Source organism: Lissotriton helveticus, chromosome 11 (assembly GCF_964261635.1).
Source record: "Lissotriton helveticus chromosome 11, aLisHel1.1, whole genome shotgun sequence".
Lineage (NCBI taxonomy): Eukaryota > Metazoa > Chordata > Amphibia > Caudata > Salamandridae > Lissotriton > Lissotriton helveticus.
Window position 1 is genome coordinate 258,471,415 of NC_136072.1, and position 19,874 is coordinate 258,491,288.

The 19,874-nt window shown below is 44.4% G+C and overlaps 1 protein-coding gene across 2 annotated transcripts in view; it reads left to right on the plus strand.

The window, feature by feature from the left end:
* The window catches only part of LOC144792904 (phospholipid scramblase 1-like), a 353,744-nt gene that overhangs the window by 135,562 nt on the left and 198,308 nt on the right, over positions 1-19,874 (plus strand). For both annotated transcript variants that reach the window (XM_078668108.1, XM_078668109.1), the window contains one exon: positions 128-232. In XM_078668108.1, coding sequence (XP_078524234.1) covers positions 128-232 — 105 coding nt within the window. The remainder of the gene's footprint in view (positions 1-127; positions 233-19,874) is intronic.

The following is a 19,874-nucleotide window of genomic DNA, read 5'->3' on the forward strand; positions in this document are numbered from 1 at the left end:
ATGTAATCCGTTTTGCACATTTTTGTAGGGATTAACACTGCGTTTTCACACAATTATGAAAGGAAAAGTTCATGATACAACTTATTAGCAATTAATATACCAAAAACATATTTTTCCTCTTTTGCAGGTGATAAAGCATCAGGTGTTCCCAATTATGGGCCCGGAGGACAATATTACCCAGGTGGCCAAGTTCCCCAAGGATATCAACCATACCCTCCTGGAACGTATCAAGGTATAAAAGATGATCTAGGAGATGTCATGAGAGTTTTAGGGGGAGTGGTTATTTACATTTTCTTAGCTGGCAATGAAAGTGATGCTATGTCTATTTCATATTAAATGTCTTTTTTTTGCATTTCATTAATTCTTTTTCACGGATCTTCATGACATTTTGTACAAATTTAGTCCATTTCACAATTGAATTGATTTTGGTGATTTCGTCCGGTGACGCAAAGTTAATAGTGTGTCAAAAAGAGAGGTGGCTGAATTCCCCACATTGATTAATAGAGCAATAACTGCTTATCTTTGACGACTACACGAAACATTGGATGATGAGAAAACTTGGCCAGCAATGGATGTTTTGTGATTTTGTGCGGCTCTGTTCAGTGATTGAGTATTTTTAAATGCTAAATTTCCTAATTCCCGGAGCACAGGGTATCAATAAAGATGCCTTTTTGTAAACCAGCTCATGAAATACATTTCTGAAGACCAAATCAATCTAATTCTTTGACCTTCTTTGAGGCCTATGGTCCAGTTTTGATGGCTAGAAATTTGAACGCTTCTATTTGCTTGGTTAAGGAAGATATTTTCCCCTGTAATTTATCCCTGTGAGGTTCGCAAACCACTGAACATGGCCCATGAAATTAATCATGGGGCAATGTGTAGAGAATGAGAGCAGACCTCTCGCCTTATGGGAATAGCAAAAAGAACAATTGATGGACAGAATGCAGAACAATGTCATACATTCACCCTAGTAAAGAGATCTGGGCCTAAATCCCTCGTTTGATTTTGCTCACCATGCCATTCCAGTTTGGACCCAGCCATATGCAAATCAGTCTTGACCCTGCACCCAATGGGAACAGTCCAGTCTGACCTGCCAGGTCTGGTCCTCACCGGACTGGAAACAAGCATCCTAGGACCAGTTTCGGGCTTTCAGCCCTCATCAGCCAGGTTAAAAGAACGATGGAATATAAAAGATCTTTTGACTGGGGGAGAATGTTTGCATTGTCCGCATTCCGTCCATCATTTGTTTGCTTTAATACTTTTCGCCCTAAGTGGGGAAGGGTATGCCTAGACGTGGATCCCTTACTCACTGTGCCTCTGGATTCAAGCTTGCCTGGCTGAAGAAGGGTGACCTACTCTAAAACCGGTCCCAGGATGCTTGTTTTCGGTCCAAGTAGTACCTGGCCTGGCAGTTCTGTCCGGACTGTTCCCTTTTTTATTTTATTTTTATTGAGAGTTCATACAAAATATATTCCAGATACATAGTAAAAGCCAATTCTTTCCCATCATAAATACATAAATACAAAAGACATACCATCCATAAAAAGATAATAGGCAGATTGAATAGCTACTGTACCACTGTAACATTTTAGACTCTTGCTGCTCTCCAGGCAGCTACTGGAGCCCAGAGTCGCATGCCCATTTCCCTTGTCCTGGCTCCCTTTAGTTCATAAAGTGCTTCCTCAATGTTATGTATACCCAACATTCTACACATCCACATTTGAAACGTAGGTGCTTCTGTATCCTTCCAAGCTGCACTGATTAAAATCCTAAAAATTGCTACAAAGATAAAAACTAAAGCCTCAATCTCAATACGCATATTTAGTTTCACATCACATCCAGTTATTATCAGGGTTGGGGATAGATTAATTTTAACATCTAGCAGCCCCTCTAAAAACCGCTCTATTTCAGTTTTAGTAGTTTTTAATTTTTCACAGCCATAGAACATGTGTATAATATCAGCTGGACCATTTTCACACCTGGGACAATTGCTATCAGCCATTTTCCCCCAAGAGAATAATTTTGCCGGCGTGTAGTATAGATTGAATAAAGTTTTATAGTGTTGGGCCCTGAGATTCGAGGAGCGCAGAAATCGTTTATCCATCGCTAGGGCCTTATCAAGATCCACTTCTGGATCCCCCAATTTTATGGACCAGGCTGATTCCATTTTACCCATATCATCCATTGATGCTTCAATAAATATTTTATATATATCCTTAATTCTATGACCTCCCGACTTCAAATACTCCAATAGTTCACATCTCCTTCTCAAAATGATACGTGGCCTTATTGATTTGATTCTGTTGACAAGCTGCAGGTATTTAAACTCTTGATAACCTTGTAGCGAATAAATCTGCGTAAGTTCTTCTAGTGATCTATAATCGTCCCTGTTCATTATTTGCCCCAGCGTGACAATGCCCTAACTCTCCCAGTGGCGCCATGATCCATCCCTGCTAAGATTTGGAAATAGTGTTGAATTCCAGAGAGGTGTGATATGATGACTGGGTATAGCTAGGATTTTTTTAACAATTACCCACATATGCCATACATCTTCAAGCATCTTATACCCAAATTTCTTATAATAACTCCTCTGGGTTCTCCTCAATAACACCCCTACCGCTTCACAACCCAGTAGTAGCTGAAAAATTGATGGTATCCCTGCCTGTCTGAGGGTTGGGCCCCCTGGATGAAATAGGATTGCCATATCTGTGAGAAGACATGCAAGATGATAACTCTTTAAATCAGGGAGTCCTAACCCTCCTCTATCTTGTGGCATTGACATGTATCTATTTGATCGCCTTATTTTGCCATACTGCCACAGGAATTTCATAAATATGGCCTCAATCTGCTTAATAACCTGCTCATCAATTTTAAATGGAATTGACCTTAACTTGTAAAGAACCTTGGGAAACATTGTCATTCTTATAACGTTAGCCCTCCCAATTAACGACAGCTGAAGTGAATCCATTCTTTTTAAATCTGTTTCCATAGTATGCATAAGTGGTGTGAAATTATCATTGATTATTTTCCCAGGTTCTGCATTTATTATTATGCCCAAATAGATTACAGAGTCCACATATCTAACATCCTGTTTAGCAATTTTTTTGGAACATAATACTAGAGTTTTGTCCACATTTAATCGGTAGCCCGACACACCTCCAAACCGCCCGGTTATATTAACTACTTCCCTCATAGCTGACTCCGGGTCTTTGGTGATAACTGCAAGGTCATCCGCGTATGCGAGAAGTTTGGTCTGATATCCATTAGTGACTACTGGTTTAATGGCCACACTATTCATTATTTGTATAATTAAAGGATCTATATAAAGCGCAAACAGGATTGGTGAACATGGACAGCCCTGTCTCGTACCCCTTGTTATGTTGATCTTGCCAGATCTTACCCCCATTAGTTGGATTCTTGCCATAGGTGATGAGTACATAGCCCGGATAGCTTGGCAGAATCTAGGGCCAAACCCCCTTGCCTCCAGGACCTTCCATAGAAAGCCCCATCTGACGCGATCAAATGCCTTCTCCGCGTCGAGGGATCATTGCGACCTCCCCCCCCCCCCCCTCTAGCAGCGCCGATGTCAAATAGGGTAATAGCTCTCCTAATGTGGTCGGTGGTACCCCTACCTGGGATGAACCCATGCTGCCAGGGGGAAACCAAGGACGCAATGATCCTCCCCATGCGTACGGCCATGATTTTTGCATACAGCTTGTTAGGACTATTGATCAAGGATATTGGTCTATAGGAACCAGGGTTAGTCTTTGGTTTTCCTTTTTTGTGGAAGATCACTATATTGGTTTCTTGCCAGGACTTGGGTATTATGCCTGTATTCATAACGCCCTTGAACAAATCTAAAAGCAATGGTGTTGTTTCATCTCTTAAACTTTTGTACACCTCCAGCGGTATAGCATCCGGGCCCGCAGCCTTCCCGCTTGCCAGATCCTGCAGGGCTTCTAATACCTCAGACATGGTGATATCTTGTTCCAAAGAATCGGTATGGGCCTGTTTAACTTGCTACCCATGTCTAGCCAGCTTGTATTTGGAACCTCTGCACCCGCCTCCTCCTGATACAGTTCTTGATAAAATTTCCTGAAGGCCTCCAAAATTTCACCTGATTTATCATATGTTTGGCCCTCATATTCAATTTGTGTCACTATGTTCTTAGAAGCCACCTGCCTGACTCGTAATGCCAGTGCTCTTCCTGCTTGCTCCCCTGTTTCATAGAGCCTTGATCTATGCGACTGGTAATTAGCTGCCGCCTTTATAGCTAGCTGTTTCTGGATCTCTGCTTTTAAGGAATTAACTCTTTGTAGACTCTCGACAGATTGAACCCCTAGAATTATATCTTGTCTATGGTGTGTCTCGGCCACATTCAACTTTCCCATCAATACTTCCTTTTCCCGGTTGATCTTTTTCCAAACCCGAGTAGTATAGCTTATGGTCTCACCTCTTAGTCCTGCCTTAAAGCTGTCCCAAACCACTCCCCTAGATGAGCTGTACCTATTAGCGTCAAAAAAGGCCTGGGACCATGTTTTCATATGTTTAATATAATCCATATCTGCTAATAGTTTTTTATCAAAGGTCCAAGGCCTAGGGGCTTTATATGGTTTATTAACATCCATGGTTAAGACTAGAGGATTGTGATCTGACAGAACTTTAGGAAGCTTAATTATTTGGACACTATTTAACTGGGTAGTCGATCATGAAGTAATCCAGTTTCGAGTATTTATTGAAGGGATTTGAAAAGTAAGTAAACCCTGGGTCGCCTATCACTACATTTCCCCAGACATCCGCTAAACCATGTGACTGCATCATTGATGTTATTGCTCTGAACACCCTCGGCTTCCTACCTACGTAGGGTCTATCATCCGAGAAATTAGCTGAGATGTTAAAATCCCCACATAATACTATGGGAGTTGGCCAATCAATTAATTCATTTTCAATCCGCCTAAAGACCTCAGGCTCATCTGTATTAGACCCGTATACAGAGCAGATAGTAATACCCAAATTCATTTCACATATGGCCCATCTGCCCAATGGATCTGCCTTAAACCTTTTGGCCCCCCCTAGCCCGACTTTACCAATTATGGCCACCCCTCTTATCATGGAGGTCTGGGATGAGCATGACAGCAGTTCATAACCTTTAAAATGTAACCAATGTTTTTTCTTCCAGGATAGATGGGTCTCTTGTAGACCTATTATGTCTAAACTCAGCAGATTAAGATATTGTTCAAACTTCCCCCTCTTTTTCCAATCATTTAATCCTCCTATATTAAGAGATCCAATCCTTAACTTAGACATACCTGGATTTCAAACATTGCCAACTCATCAACCTATCCAAGTTACTAATGCATACATAAAGGAACCATATCCTTTGTTTCAAATTTACTTTCACATTTATGAACGCTCTACCAGTACGACCTCTCCAATGTTTTGTTTTCTCCCCCCCTCACCCTCCACTCTTCCTCCCCTGCCCCACCCACCTTATTGGACCCCCCCCGCCCTCTCCCCGGCAAGGCGCGCAGACAAAGTCTGTGCATGTGATGGGTGCAGCACAGCAAATCGACTCAATAAACCAGCTTACTTGTGTATAACTCAGAAACCCACAGAAGCCCATAGAACAAAAACCTAAGTATTTACGTGATTTATATCAGTTTTCTACCTATTTTACCATAACTAAACTTAACACTCCACTCAGACCCATACTTAACCTGAGATTTCTACCTCGCAAGCACTTCCTCCACCACACAACACCCAAATTACAAAGACATATAGTTGGAATGCCTCTTTCACTTATGGTCCCTTAATAATACAGTTATACAGAATCAAGGAACTCTTGGGCTTTAACCTCTGAGGAAAAGTACATTGTTTTGCCCAAATAAATTACTTTGAGCTGAGCCGGATTTATAAGGTAAATCTGGATTTTTTTTCCTGGAAGGGTCTAATTAATTGTCGTAGCCTCCATCGTCGCTCCACTGTGGAGTGACAGAAGTCAGGTCTAACAAAAAAAGTAACCCCCTCTCCTGTTCTCCTGGCATCCGGTCTTGCTTTCTCAGCCACCGCTTGTCTCAGCATAAAGTTCCCAAAAAATACCAAAATTGCTCTAGGCTTATCGCCTTCTTTCATGTTCTGGCGTACCCTAAATGGAGTCCGATGTACCCTCTGAATTTCTAGGGCCCAGTTCTAGCTGTCCAGTTCCGGGAAAGCTTTTTCAAATAATTTTATTATATAGGCTTTGACATCGCTGCCTTCCCTACCTTCCGGAATGCCAAGGACTCTAAGATTATTTCTCCTCAACCTGTTCTCCAAATCTTCCAGCTTCCACTGGACATCTTGTGCTCGGGCTCCAAAAGATTCCACCTTGGCAACGGCTTGTGTGACCTCATTCTCGGTGGCAACCACTCTTTCCTCTAAGTTTGAGACTCTATCCCCAACATTCACGGTAGCCTTGGACAGCTTCCTAACCAGTCTTCATTTTCCTCATGGCTGCTTGTGCTTTCAGACTATCCTGTCTAGTCTCTTCCCAATGTGCGATAATCTCCTGATGAATTGCCTCCAGCATTGATCGCTGAGTAGCTTCTTGAGAATCCTCAGAGTTGTTTTCTCGGATTGAGTTCCCATGGGGCACAGGGTCAAGACTGATTTGCATATTGCTGGGGTGACATTGTGGGCAAAAGAACGATGGATTTAACCCAGATCTTTTGACTGGGGGAGAATGTTTGCATTGTCAGCATTCCGTCCATCATTTGTTTGCTGTAATACCTTCTGGGAATAGCAGCACAACCAAGAAGGATAGAACATGATTCACTCCTCTGGGAAAAATTGTTGGTAATCACTATAAGACTCAGGATCCTGTAGCTTTGTGTTTGTGAAACACGTGATCACACATGAACAGTGAAAACACATTAATAAGCGGTTTCGAGCCACATGCATGCCTCGCAATTCAGAAAAAAATTATTTTAAAAAAAATGCAACACTCTGGATCCCTAAAAAAAAACTCTCACGAGTAGGCGTGACATGTTGATACAAGTTATACCACTGCATGACTCAAGAAAAACGTAATATTGAGAGACTTTATGGGTATGTTATATGAAAACATAAGAGCGTTACTGGTTAAAATTAGGGATTCATTTCTGGAGGTATGTCTGCAGGAGTGAGGTTTTTGAAATTGCTGCCTGCAAGGTGCAGCTAAAAGTGAGCTGTGGTGCAAATGTAATGTCTAGGGTTTGCTTCCATACACTGAAGGGGATATCAATAAAACAAAGCACAGTGGCGAAGACCAGCATAAGCACAGTGGGTTTGGTGCGGTCAGTGTCTGGATTCACTGCTCTGCTTGAAGGCTAGCCGGCCTAAAGGACGGAAATTCAATTGGAGACGGATCTTGTATTAAAATAAACCCACCATAATTGAGTGTTGCCATGTGGCATATTTAGGCCCTCCACTTCTGCAAAATATAGTGGCCTTATAATAAAAAGAAAGGGTGGCCTTCCCTTTGTTTCGTTCTACACCTCTGTTGTTTAATTACATTAACATTCTGCTACTATCTTTCAATTTAATGCTGCCCACATAACGTTTCAAGGATGTAAAGCTATCCGATAAAAAGCAATTGAATTGTTCTCCATATGGTCAAATTGGAGAAGGTGAAATGTAATATCTACTGTGTTACTATACATTTTGTTAGAGATAATCAGATTATTCCAGTTTTTCACCAATGTTTGTTTCCTTTTTCTAAAAAAAAAAAAGGCCTCTGTTCCACACTATGCATTTGTGGGCATTATACACCAATTTTCCTCTCACCAAAAGAGAAGATAGTTTCACCACCTGCATTGTAAAATGGATGCTTTAGTTTAACCTTTGAAAAAGCCTATTCATGTCATCAATCTATTTTTATTCATGAAAACGGAGGCGCTTGTTATGTTTTAAAAATAACCATTCTTCACAGTCACACAAATGCACTTCTGCCTGTTAAACTCTTAAATGATTTATAGTAAACAAGCATTGGCAATCCCAACAAGTATGGCTATGTGTTTGTGCAATATTATCATTGCAGACTATTTGTGACACATCTCTTTGCAGTCTGTCTCTCAGTTGCTCCATTTTCTGCGCTCCTTTTTTAATTTTTTTTTTTTATTCCCCAACCGCATAATTTGTTTCCAGGCTTGCAGTGATTCTGGTGTGCATTAACACATGTTTGTGAATAAAAATAGGGCACAGACACAAGATGTACACAAAGCGCCAGGTTTTAGAGAGACACGTCACACATAGGCTGTGCACAGTTGTGTATGTCAGTATTTGCATGTGTTAGCACATTCATGCCAGACCTGTTGGATTTGCAAGTACTTCTTTTGAATTGTCCTATTCTTTTACATTTTTACAAGCAGGATAATGTTGGAGGATTTAGTAACACAAAGGTTTAATGGTTCTAGATTGACATCTATTGCGGCATTGACTTCTGTTTCACCGGGATGTATGTGTTGTAAAACTGAATTTTGTTGTTGCATGTGTTTGTGAATTCATGGCATCTGTAGTATTCAGGAGGAGAACTGTTTGGATTCAACTATAGCTGGGATTGCCGCACTGATGCATTTGTTTGTCGTGTAGTTTACCAGCCATCCACGAAGGTTCTTTCATCATTTAATAGAACACCAGAGTAGCCTCGTTGCCTCAGAAAACTGACATCTCTTCCCACTGTCTCCACTAGCCGGTTTACAGGTCCAGCAGCAGTGTGATTTTCTTGTCTGTATTTTTCATGAACATCCTTGAAGGGCTTGTAGCCTACAGCACTGAAAATCACGGCTGCAATAAACAATTTATTACGGTAGACTTAGTGATCTGGTGCACATTTTAATGGCGTGTTTGGATCTTGACCTTTGTACATCTCAAAACCTCGGCAAATGCTGCTAGGTTAATATATTGGAATAGATGGATTTTTTGAGGGATGTCTCAATAATAATAGGATCTCTCAATAATAATAGGATCTCTGTAAAAAAAAAAAAAAACAGTAACCCTCTTAGCTATGCACATACCATCATCTACTTGATGCATGTTTTTTGCAGCTGGCACGTTAACCCTCTGCGCTACCTTAGATTTTCCAAAATTGCCACTAGACAAAACTCCAATCCCTCTCCAGAAGGAATATTAATCACTAGAGATATTGTGACACTTTTATTGTTGATGGAAACCGCTGGATATACAAGGAAGTCTGTGCTTTTGAAACCATAACCTATTTCAAACCACAGGGAGGCTAGAAATGAAAATGAGTGCTGAGCGGAATATGCTGACCTGCTGATTTTGTTATTGGAGCTGTTATAGCAGCAGTGCTGCATAACTTCCCCCCCCCCCCCCCGTATCAAAACCGGCCCCACACATTGGCAGTCTCCTAGGGAAAAGCCCGGTACAGCCAGTCTGGCCCTGCTCATTTGGGGGTCTCCAGATTCCAATAATGATTCCTTGGGGTCCGCTGGTTCCAGTACTGATTAAGTGAGGTTCCCCAGAAGTCAAAAAGTTAAGAACCAAAAGTCTAAAGCCCAGCTCTAAGCAGGATAAGTGCAATGTGACAAGTAACAGAGGTGAAGCATGTACAGGAGCTGACCAAGGAGACGTTTGGAGCAGAGGAGTTTCTGTAGTGTAGAGCAGGATGGGTACATATTAGACAAGTAGACAGCACAGATGTGTGCAGCAGAGATGTTAACTGCTAAAAACATTATATAGCGCATGGCTGCCCCAGCATCAAGGCGTCAAAGCGCTGAGGCAGAACACCGAGAGGCCCATTATGATGTCCGGCGGATCGCCCCTGCCAGGCTGGCGGTAGCCACCGCCAGCCTGGCGGGGGCAATCCGCCCGACATACACACTCTTCTCCCCCCCTGCCATATTATGGCGGGGGTACCTCGGCGGACGGAAAGACCGTCCGCCGCTTTTCCGATCCGGTCGCCTTGCGGCCGGGGCGGAAAAGGAATAATATGGTGGCAGTGTCTATCAGACACCGCCAGCCATATTATGATGGGCATTTTTCAATGCCTTTGGAAAGGCATGCGGTCTACACTTTGGGGGCTCTCTGTGGGCCCCCAAAGTGAAGGAGGGGTGAGGGTGCACACGGGGGTACCTGTGGTGCCCCCCTGCATTTGCATATACAATGCGGTAGGCACCGCGCGGTGCCTGCCGCATTGTGTATGCAAATATGCATTTATGGCATTGTGGCGGGCGGTGCAGAGAGCACCGCCCGCCACAATGTTATACATGCAGGATGCAGCCGCCACCGTGGCAGCCGCATCCTAATACCACCCATGGGACCCCCGCCCTTATGGTGGGCGGTCCCTAGTCCCGATAGGATGGCGGGCGGACTAAGTCCGCCTGTCATCCTAATGACCCTCTGAGTGAAGAGGCAAGGTGAAAAATTAGCAGTGAGAAAAGCCAGGTCTTTACCAGCATTCTGAAGGTCAGGTGATCAGGGTTGATATGGATATGTAGAGGGAGGGAGTTCCATAAAGTGGGAGCCAGCCGCTTAAAACATCGGCCACCCCATCTGGCCATTCGTATTCGTGGAATTCTGGCAAGGAGCAAATCGGCAGAGCGCAGCGCTCGTGGGTACGTAGTAGGAGCATAGATCACTCCGGATTCCTGGGCCGATGCCTGTGAGAATCTGATGTGTGATACATAGCGCTTTAAAACAAACTCTTTGTTCAAGGGGTAGCCAATGTAGGCGATGGAGGAGGTTGGAAACATGGTAGTATTTGGGGAGGGCAAAGATAGCGCTGGCCGCAGCATTCTGGACCCTCTGCAGTCTAATCAGATTTATTGGAACCCAAAAGTAAGGTATAGAGGTGCACTTGAGAGGTTTAGAGTGCAGCGGTGCACAGAAGAATTTCAGCCTAATGAGGAGGATGCGTGCCACCCACAAGGATTCCCACGAACCTTCAGAAGGCATCTAGCTTTGTCGCTGGGAAGCTGAGAGATATGGCAGGTTCATAGACACCGGTCCATACGGTTGCACAGACACAGGTTGGCGATGGAAACCAGAGGTTTGTAGACTTTATCTGGAGGCCTCCTAAGGGGTGCTGAAGATATCACTTATCAGGGGCAAACATTCCAGTGGACTGTCACGAAAAGCAGAGGCTTGCATTCTGTCAAAAATACGAAGTGTCCCTTAAGAGAGAAAGCTTAAACGGCATTCAAAGATTAGCTTGTACTTTACTAATCTCACTTAAAACATGCGAAGCGTTACACTAAAAAGCACCTAAGGCAGGTTAAGCAAAGCTCGAGAGGCAAAGATAGTGCAGATAGAAATAAAGTCTAAGGATAAAGCACTACAAAAGACGAAGCACTTGTGTTTTGGCCAAGATGCCTCGGATTTTTATCACATTTATGGTATATATTTTATTATTGCCGTTTAAACTGAACGGAAACATCTCTCCAGTGAAAATGCATACTTTGTGTCGGAGTTAAGACCAGTATGAGTATTACACGACATTAAAATGAACTACAAACCTACCATTTAACAAAAAATAGCAATGCGTCGGTTTGGATGGGCAGTGGCCAACTGGATGGCGAACCTATGTTTATACACTGGCCTTCCAGAGGTCTGTGTAGTTTCTTAAAATAAATCCGCTCTCTGCATTATACTAATAATAATGGCGACCCTCAAATTATTTGTCCTCAATGAACTGAGGAATGTCGAGCCTTTTTAAACTCCCTACCTCCTATTTGGCTGAAGGTCATTCTAGCCTCCCCTACCAAGGCTTCTATCAGGTGCTCCTGTCCTTAGGTGTGTGTGAGTGATGTCAGAGCACCCTGTGAAACTGCTCTAGCTACAGACAAACTTTGGGTACCAGCACTGTAGAGAGAATGCAGGACACTGGACTCATGTTGTGCTGTGAGTTGTGACATTATCACACCAGGCACAGTGTTTGGGATAATGCAACTGCACCAATTAAAATAAGCCCTGCTGCTTTAGAGGCAGAGTGAGGCAACAAGCAGTTGTGGACGTACGAAAAAGGTGCAACAGCTGTGTGATCTTCTGGAGAATGTTTGTAGCACAGTGAGCGGAACTAAGGTGGGGCTACAAAAGGCATAGAACAAGCACACTTTCCCAGGGAGGACACAAGTATGCCCATTCAAATTGTGTAAGCCTGACCCCAGATATGTGGGCGGAGCCAAATTATCTCTCTTGGTGATGCACACATTTGTCTGGTGACAGTTGTGTTGTCTAGCCAGACCATAAAAGTATGTTTTGTGAAATTGTTTTTCTGTTCATAAATTTGAACTTTTTATTGATAAATTGCTTTTGATCCAGTGTAAATTGGTACACAATTTCAGTTTTATGAGGAAATAGTAGCTGGTGATATAAAATGTTTTTTTTTTTTTTTAACCCAGTCAAATTCGTTTTTTAAAGTTGCGATTTCATTTCAAATCTCTTGCTCAAAAAAAAGGAATATCAGCCCTGCTGCTTGAAATCTTATTTATCTGTAATCAAGCACCATTTTAAAGACTGGACACAAATGTCTCTCTTTTAAAGTATAATTGTGTATGTGCGCACACATGTTTATATATGCATACACCCAAATATGTATGCTTTAAAAAAAAAAAAAAAAAAAAAATTGAGAACCCCCCCCCCCTTTTATGTTTCAGATGTAGACCGCACATGTTGTATGTACTTTGTGGGCTTCAGACTGCCCCTAGGCTCCCCTTTTGCTGGCTCCATCGTGGCTCTATCGTCCCTCCATATGGCAGAGACCAACTACTCCGAAACCTATGCAGTGGACATTTTAGGGCATTGTTTCTGCACTACATTTCTATTTCTTTAAGTGCGCTTTTCACAGACACTGCTTATGGACTGAGCTGGGAACCAGCCGACTCACTAGCGTTTCGCCATGTTGTGCACAGAAGGTACCCAGTTACGATAACATTTTTGCTATGTTATCAAGAACAAAGACTAGCCACAAGCAGTTGCTGAAGTGAAATTAACGTTTTCCTACTCTGTCCAGTCACATGTATGGGCTGGCGAGTGTATGAAAGGGAATGCGAGACAAGCCAAGTGGATTCACGCTTTACAGCCTCTGATGAAGCAGTAGTTCAATGGCCATCCTAGAGGGGTTCATTCCTAATCCTTGTGGTCCCACCTTATACATGTTACCACATGCCAACAAGCGTTCAGCAAACCGAGACGTGAAGGTTTTTTACTGCATTTATTGGTTCACTCGTGTAGGTTTGACACTTGTGGCACATGCAATAATTAGAATTTGCACATATATTCAATGGTGTGATTCAAAGCTCTGCAAGCACAAATGTAAATTGTGAGAAAAGTGCGTCGAAACCCGATGGTGCCAATTACATAACAACAGTTGCACCCCTACCTATAATATCTGCCGTGAGGTGCAGATCACAAGTTCAGATCCCGACTGACTGACCCTGTCCTGTTTAATAGTAACAAAGACTGTTATAAATCGATTGCAGTGCCTGGAGGCACTATATAGTGAGGCGCAAGGAACTATATCAACACAATTTATCATTTGCGTGGAAAGGTTCCGAATAATTGGTTAAAATTTTAATGCGCACATAACCTCGATAGTCATTGTTTTTTTCTCTTTCTTCTAGTGAATGACGACTATCATGCAAACCCTAGAATCGTTCTGTAGTTTCCCAACTAGAATCCAACTTGTTTTAAAGCTAATACCAACACAGTTGTCGGACTCCTCACCCTTTGCCTTTACTTTTTTTTTTTTTTTTTTAGGTCTCGGAGGCATTTAACGCCAAAGGATAGTGCTTTTTGTTTAATTTTCAAAGAGAAAAATCTATACACTGTGTGTAGCAAGTATCCCATTACACTGTAAATCAGGCTGACCCAATAAGTCATAATACAAAAAAAGAGCAAAGTTAAGGGTATGCAGGCCATTCTATTTTTATACTGCAATCAGTCTTTACACCTCCCATCTCAATCCCTCCATGAAGCCAGTTACCAGAATGAATAAAAGAGTGGGTCATCGGAAAACCCTGAGTTCCAGGTCTTCACTGAGGGAAAAAAAGTTAAATGTGGAGCTTTACTGTAGCCTGACTTTATTATGAAATTCGCACTCAGAGCAAGCTCTTCAAATAAAAATAGAAAACTATCTGCCCCAGACTCGCTCATATTCTAGAGTGAAATTCTATGGCCCATTTGCAGCAGTATATTAATTTCCAAATGGAAGTCATTACTCCTGAAGCAAACCAGCATTGGAAACTAACATTGGCATAGCCAATCAGTCTCCACAATTGGACTGCCTAATTGTAGAGATGTTCTGAGAGCTGCTCAGGAAAAGCCCCTGCCTTGAGACAGGGGGGGTTGGGGTGGATCCCCGGTGGGGGGCCCGTAGATGGGCGGCTCATGGACGGAGTGCCAGCGCTCCTCACACCCCCTCCACCGTCGGTGGGTGCTAGGATGAAATTGTTCCATCCTCCGAATACGAACACCATGGCTGAGGATGAAACCGTTATGTCCATAGCAAGCAAGGGGTTAAAATTATCTTCTCTAAAGCAAAACAATGAATTATTGTTCAAGCTACTGAAGGTCTCGCTCCTACAATGAAAGAAAAACGGGAAAGCACATTCTGAAATCAACATTGATAGCAGTAGAAAAGCTTCTAAGCTACGTGACCGCAACTTGCAGCTAGGACAACATTTAGGAATGCAGATTTGGTTAACGTGAATATACTGTAAGCTAATGATCATACTTCAGTTACATAAAGTGTGGTTTCTTTATAGGTATTGTTAGTATTCAGGGGCTCTGCTGTATTTATAGAACTCTTAGAGGCCTTTCTTTCTATTTTTAAAGAGGCGATAATTATGGTCCAGGTAGCTCAGGTGGTGGAAAGTTCCTTCCGGCAGATTAGTCCTCATCCGTAGGACTGGATCCACTGGCAATCCCTCAACAGAAGGAAAAATATGGCCGGTGAGTAATACCATGATTACTAGGAATTTCCCAACACCATACACCACAGTGAGTTTGGTGAATTGAAATAACTTGGGTGGTCACGGACCGTCCCATTGTGCAGAAATCTTTGTGATTGCTCTTTAGAAGAGAATTAAAGAAAGAAATAGGCACTATATGCAGCCTGTTTTCCTTGGTCTCCCCAGGCACACAAGCAGGTACACACCTGAGGAAGCCACTCTCCTCCTAGAATGTGGCTGGCATTAACGCCCCAAAGGTGGCATCCCAACCTCTCTTCCACTTCTCTCATCCTTACCGTCCTCCGCTGGAACAGTCGTGTTGCGAGCCGACATGCGATATTCTTTCAAACTGTTCCCGACGTTCTTGTATACCTTTTCTTCAATAGCGTTCCTCAAAGCATCCTCGGAAATGCTGCACTCTCCTTCTTCCGGGGTCTCCAAGAACCATGCTACTTCATTGCCTGCTTTAACGTCCATTGTGTTTCCCACTCCTCCTGATGGCCGCTCACCCTGCCCAAAGGAGAATGGATTTTTAAAGGCATACGCACAATAACATGTTGCCTCGGTCTTTCCTTTACACTCATGGAAACTTCTCATGCTTGAAAAGGGAAAAGTGTGTAACACCCACCTGGTAACTCCCCAGCTTCCTGGCAGTATATATCCACACATTAGAACACTGATTAACCTATGATTAGTAAAAACTATGTAACATTAAATTTCGCGGCTCCAAAGGCTATGGTATGTCATATATATCCAACCATAACCAACATTTTATCGTGACTCAATATTTCCGTTGAGATGAAATGCACCTTATTGGTAACCGAAACAACCGGTTTTGTCAAGTATCCAGCATGCAATGCAGGAGCACTAGTCAAATATTATTTGTTTATGCACACAAAGGCTCCTGAGAAGCCTTTCAAAGTAGACTATGGCTTAAAATAATAGATTACAAATTTACAATGACAAGACCTGATGCATGCTGTGTGCTATGCTTCTCTATGTACAGTGCAAACACACATTTTCCAAGAACCTTGCCACCAGAACTCTATTATGACAATTGGCTTTTTATAATGTGTAAGGAGCCAGGTGGCCCCCAATAATCACACCCTGGCCCCTTGTAACCTGACAGCTGGGTGCGGCTAGTAGGTGTGAATGAAAGGGACTGTGACTGTTTGTCACTGGTCAGTCCTGCAATGTATACTGCAGTGTGCATGTGGTCATTTCTGTAGACCCCTGCCTGCCCCCACAGCAACCTAACTAACTGAAGGGTACGGGGCATATGCAAAAATGTACATCTCACTTGTTGTAGATCTTGTACAGTCTGCATAACTCTCATAATGGACAGATCTTTGAGTTCCATCTAGTTTTTTGCTATACAGAGACAGAAACAAACATGCATTCCTAAAACCACTTGCCTATAGCTGTGTGTTGCGGTCTATAGTACCAGTGCCCATCCCGTGTCCAGTCTTTGTTTTCTGGTTGCTTAGCGATGCGGAAAATGTCATCAGGTGAAAGGACAGCAATGGCATGGTTGTGCAACTTGACATCATTCCAAGATGGCCTCCACACTAACCCAGAGTAGAAGGTATTCAAGTCTACGAAAAAGCGTTACTTCACTCTACATTTAAATCACAAGAAACGCGGGCGGACATCTGCTATTGAGGATTCCAGAACTAGTTCTACTGTGGTTTTGCGAGTTGCTCCTGTTTGTCTTCGCATTTCTTCAGGAGGAGCTCTTGGTGGATTTTAAGCTAAGTCAGTGGTTGGGTTGTCTATGGGCTGCAGCATCTTAGTTTCTGGGTGCTGAACTGCTCATTGTATGAACGATTTTCGAACTTGATGCTTATTTGGCAGCTGTCCTTGCTGAGGAATGCATAGTGCATAACTAGATACCATGACCCCTGTATCTGTGCTTCTTCCCTAAATTGGACATGGTGAATACTTGGGTACACTCCAGACTGGCACTGATGTAACCATGTAAGTCCCTAGTATATGGTACTACGGTACCAAGGGCATAGGTACACCAGGGCTCTCCCATGGGCTGAAGCATGTATTATGCCACCCATGAGAGACCACTCACATTGTGACTACAGGCCTGCCCTTGCAGCATGTGTAAGCTGGTGCTAGCACCACTTACAGAAGATATGTTCCCTTATATCTGAAGTCACTGTACTTTAAACCTATAAGTCACCCCTAAGGCAGGCCTTTTAATCCTGAAGGCAGAGTGCTCGGTTTAAAGTGTGAGGGTGCCCCTGCATGAGTCCATTCTGGTTGGAAGTGCATCAGCCATTACGATCCACAAAGTGGCCTTGCGTTATTACGCGCTGGTTATCTCTAAACTGGCTGTAACAACCCCTGTTGTGTTTGCTATCAAACCTGTTGGAATCATACCACAACACTGTAAATGGTGTGGGAGGATGCACTGTAAAGCTCCTCCAAGAGGCCCTCTGTGCTCCCAGTACCAGTCTTCAGACAGAGACAGAAAATTACGGCTGCTGCCAACCAGAGACCAGATTCTGCCCTCCTACTACTGAGCCAAGCTCGAGCAGTGGAAGGCAGGACAATGGGTTTCCTGTCACAGAGAGATGTGAGCACCAACCAGACAGGACTTGGTGTATTTAGACAGCGGGGGGTGCCTGCCAGTGCCACTAGACTGCTTTGAACCAGTTCAGGGAGCTGTTAGCTCCCGCTCTGGCGTGAAACTGGACAAAGGACATGGAAGCATCCTCCCCACTGTACAACCCCTCCTCTGGGAGGGACCCCTGTATCTTCCCAACCCTTTCCTTAGGGTACTTAAGGGCTTACCTGTGGGTGGGTACCTAGATTTGTTGTGGGACAAGATTCAGATCCAAAACCACTTCAACTTCAAAGTCTGGGCACTTTGGACTTCACTTTATGAACTGAGACTGCAACTGGGAAGACTCCTGCTTCTCATGGTCTCATCGTCCTGCCAGTCTTCCACAGCATCTGTGCCTGTGCTCCATACAGGTTCTTCACAAGGCCAGTGGACATCCAAGACCCCTAGGGAATTTCCCTTGGAGTGAAAGTCACTCTCCTGCATCTGCAGGCACCCGAACGAAGTTGACCGGTCTGCTGTTCCTGAGCTCCCATGGACCTCGACAGGTGCAGCAACACAGGTGGTGTTTCTGCAATCCCCTCTAGGTTTGTACTGTCTTCACAGCAAGTTTGACACCATTATCCCTCGGAACGGCTGGAGCAGTACCTTGTGCACTGCGTCGACTTGCTATTGCCAAGGCTTGTTGACTCCCTCCTTCAGAGATCTAGGGCTCCAAGAAGCTCCAGCCTGAAGCATCTCCTGCAGCCAAGATCCTCACCTGCACCACATTCTTTGCACATTGGGTCTTCATCCTTTGGTGAGCTGCTCTAGGCCCTCTTGTGACTCATGTGTTTTCGGCCCATGGGTCCTCTTGAGGGTCTTTTTTGTGTCCTCTAGGCTCCCCTGCTTGCTCGGGTCGGCTCTGAATTACCTGCTCGTGGTGAGTCACTTGGACCTTGCTAGTCCTGACACTGCACCTTGCCAACGCTTGTTGGTGCCCCTGCCGGACACTGACCCCTTGGCTCTTGACATCTGACATTGGACAGCTAATAAACGTCTCCTGGGCTTCCACAGCATCTCCTGGTCTGCACAGCTGCATCTTCAAGGGCACCGCCAACTCTCCTGCAACTCTGACAATGATTGGCATTTGTCTTCCGTGCCTCCAGGTCACTGCTGAGTGGCATAGACTGTCAGTGGCGTAGCTAAGGGGAGGGGGGCGCGGTCCGCCCCAGGCAGCACTATTTTGGAGTGGCGGCCGCGCGGCAGTGGTGGCCAGTTGCTGCGGCCTTTATAATTTATTTGGGGACACTCAAGTGTCATTACAGTAATGTCAGTGTCTCCAAATAAATAACAGCTGCTGCAAGGGGCCGCCTGTGCCGCGCGACCCCCATGTGAAGTGCAAGCAGCACACCTACTTGTAAATTCTGCCTGCAGTGCACGTAAGGTGTGCAACTTACCGCGTAAGTGGTTGTGGGTCCCGTGACCGTCAATCTTGTAATGGGCGAAACGCTACCAATGACGGCCCTGGACGCAATGTTTGGCCAGCTCTCGTGCTAAAATTGCACTGCCAAGGGAAGGACAACGCTGTAGTCCCGGTACTGCCTCGCAAATCAATGGGATAAGTAAAGTGGCACGTCTGCCTTGTGCTGACTGCAGCGTGGTAAATCTGCAAAGAAGCTGCAACCTGAGGAACAGATGCGGGGCACGGTGGCACAGGTGCTGCGCCATGCTGACCCATGCTGCCCCCGCCTGCCCGCGGTGCGTGTGTCACTAGTGGTAATTGGGAGGGAACAACGAGAAAGATGCTGAGACAGCAGCAACCCGCCCGCAGCTCCCGCCATCTCCCCAGTTCACCGGGTCGCAAGGCCTCCTACATCAAGTACCAACTCTATCGTAAATCTATAATTCACCATCTCCTCCAACAGCCTGTCTGTGTCCAACCCCACTCTTAACACCTGTATTTTATATGCTTTGCTTATTCATTGTGTTGTATGGAGCATGGGGGGAAAGCTCATGCTGGCCTCCTGTATATTTGCACATGGTATTGAACAATGGATTTTCTGAAGTGTGGTGGAACCCACGTAGAGCTTCTGTCATGCTCTGTGGTTTAGTTCTCTACCCGGAAGAGAAGCAGGCAGCCAACACGAGGATGCCAATGGGGGCAGACCAACAGATTGCCATGCTGGTAGCTATGGCCGTCGTAACCGCAATTTATCTGGCGGTCTGGAACATACTGGAGATACTTGTGACCGGGGCTTGGGCCGCAATATGCGAAACGCTATTTGGTGGTCACCTCGATGGTTCCACAGCGGTGATTTCATTACGGCACCAGCCTCTTTCGATCCTTGCCGCAGGGAGCACCGCTTGCTCTGACTGTTGGGCTGCCCCTG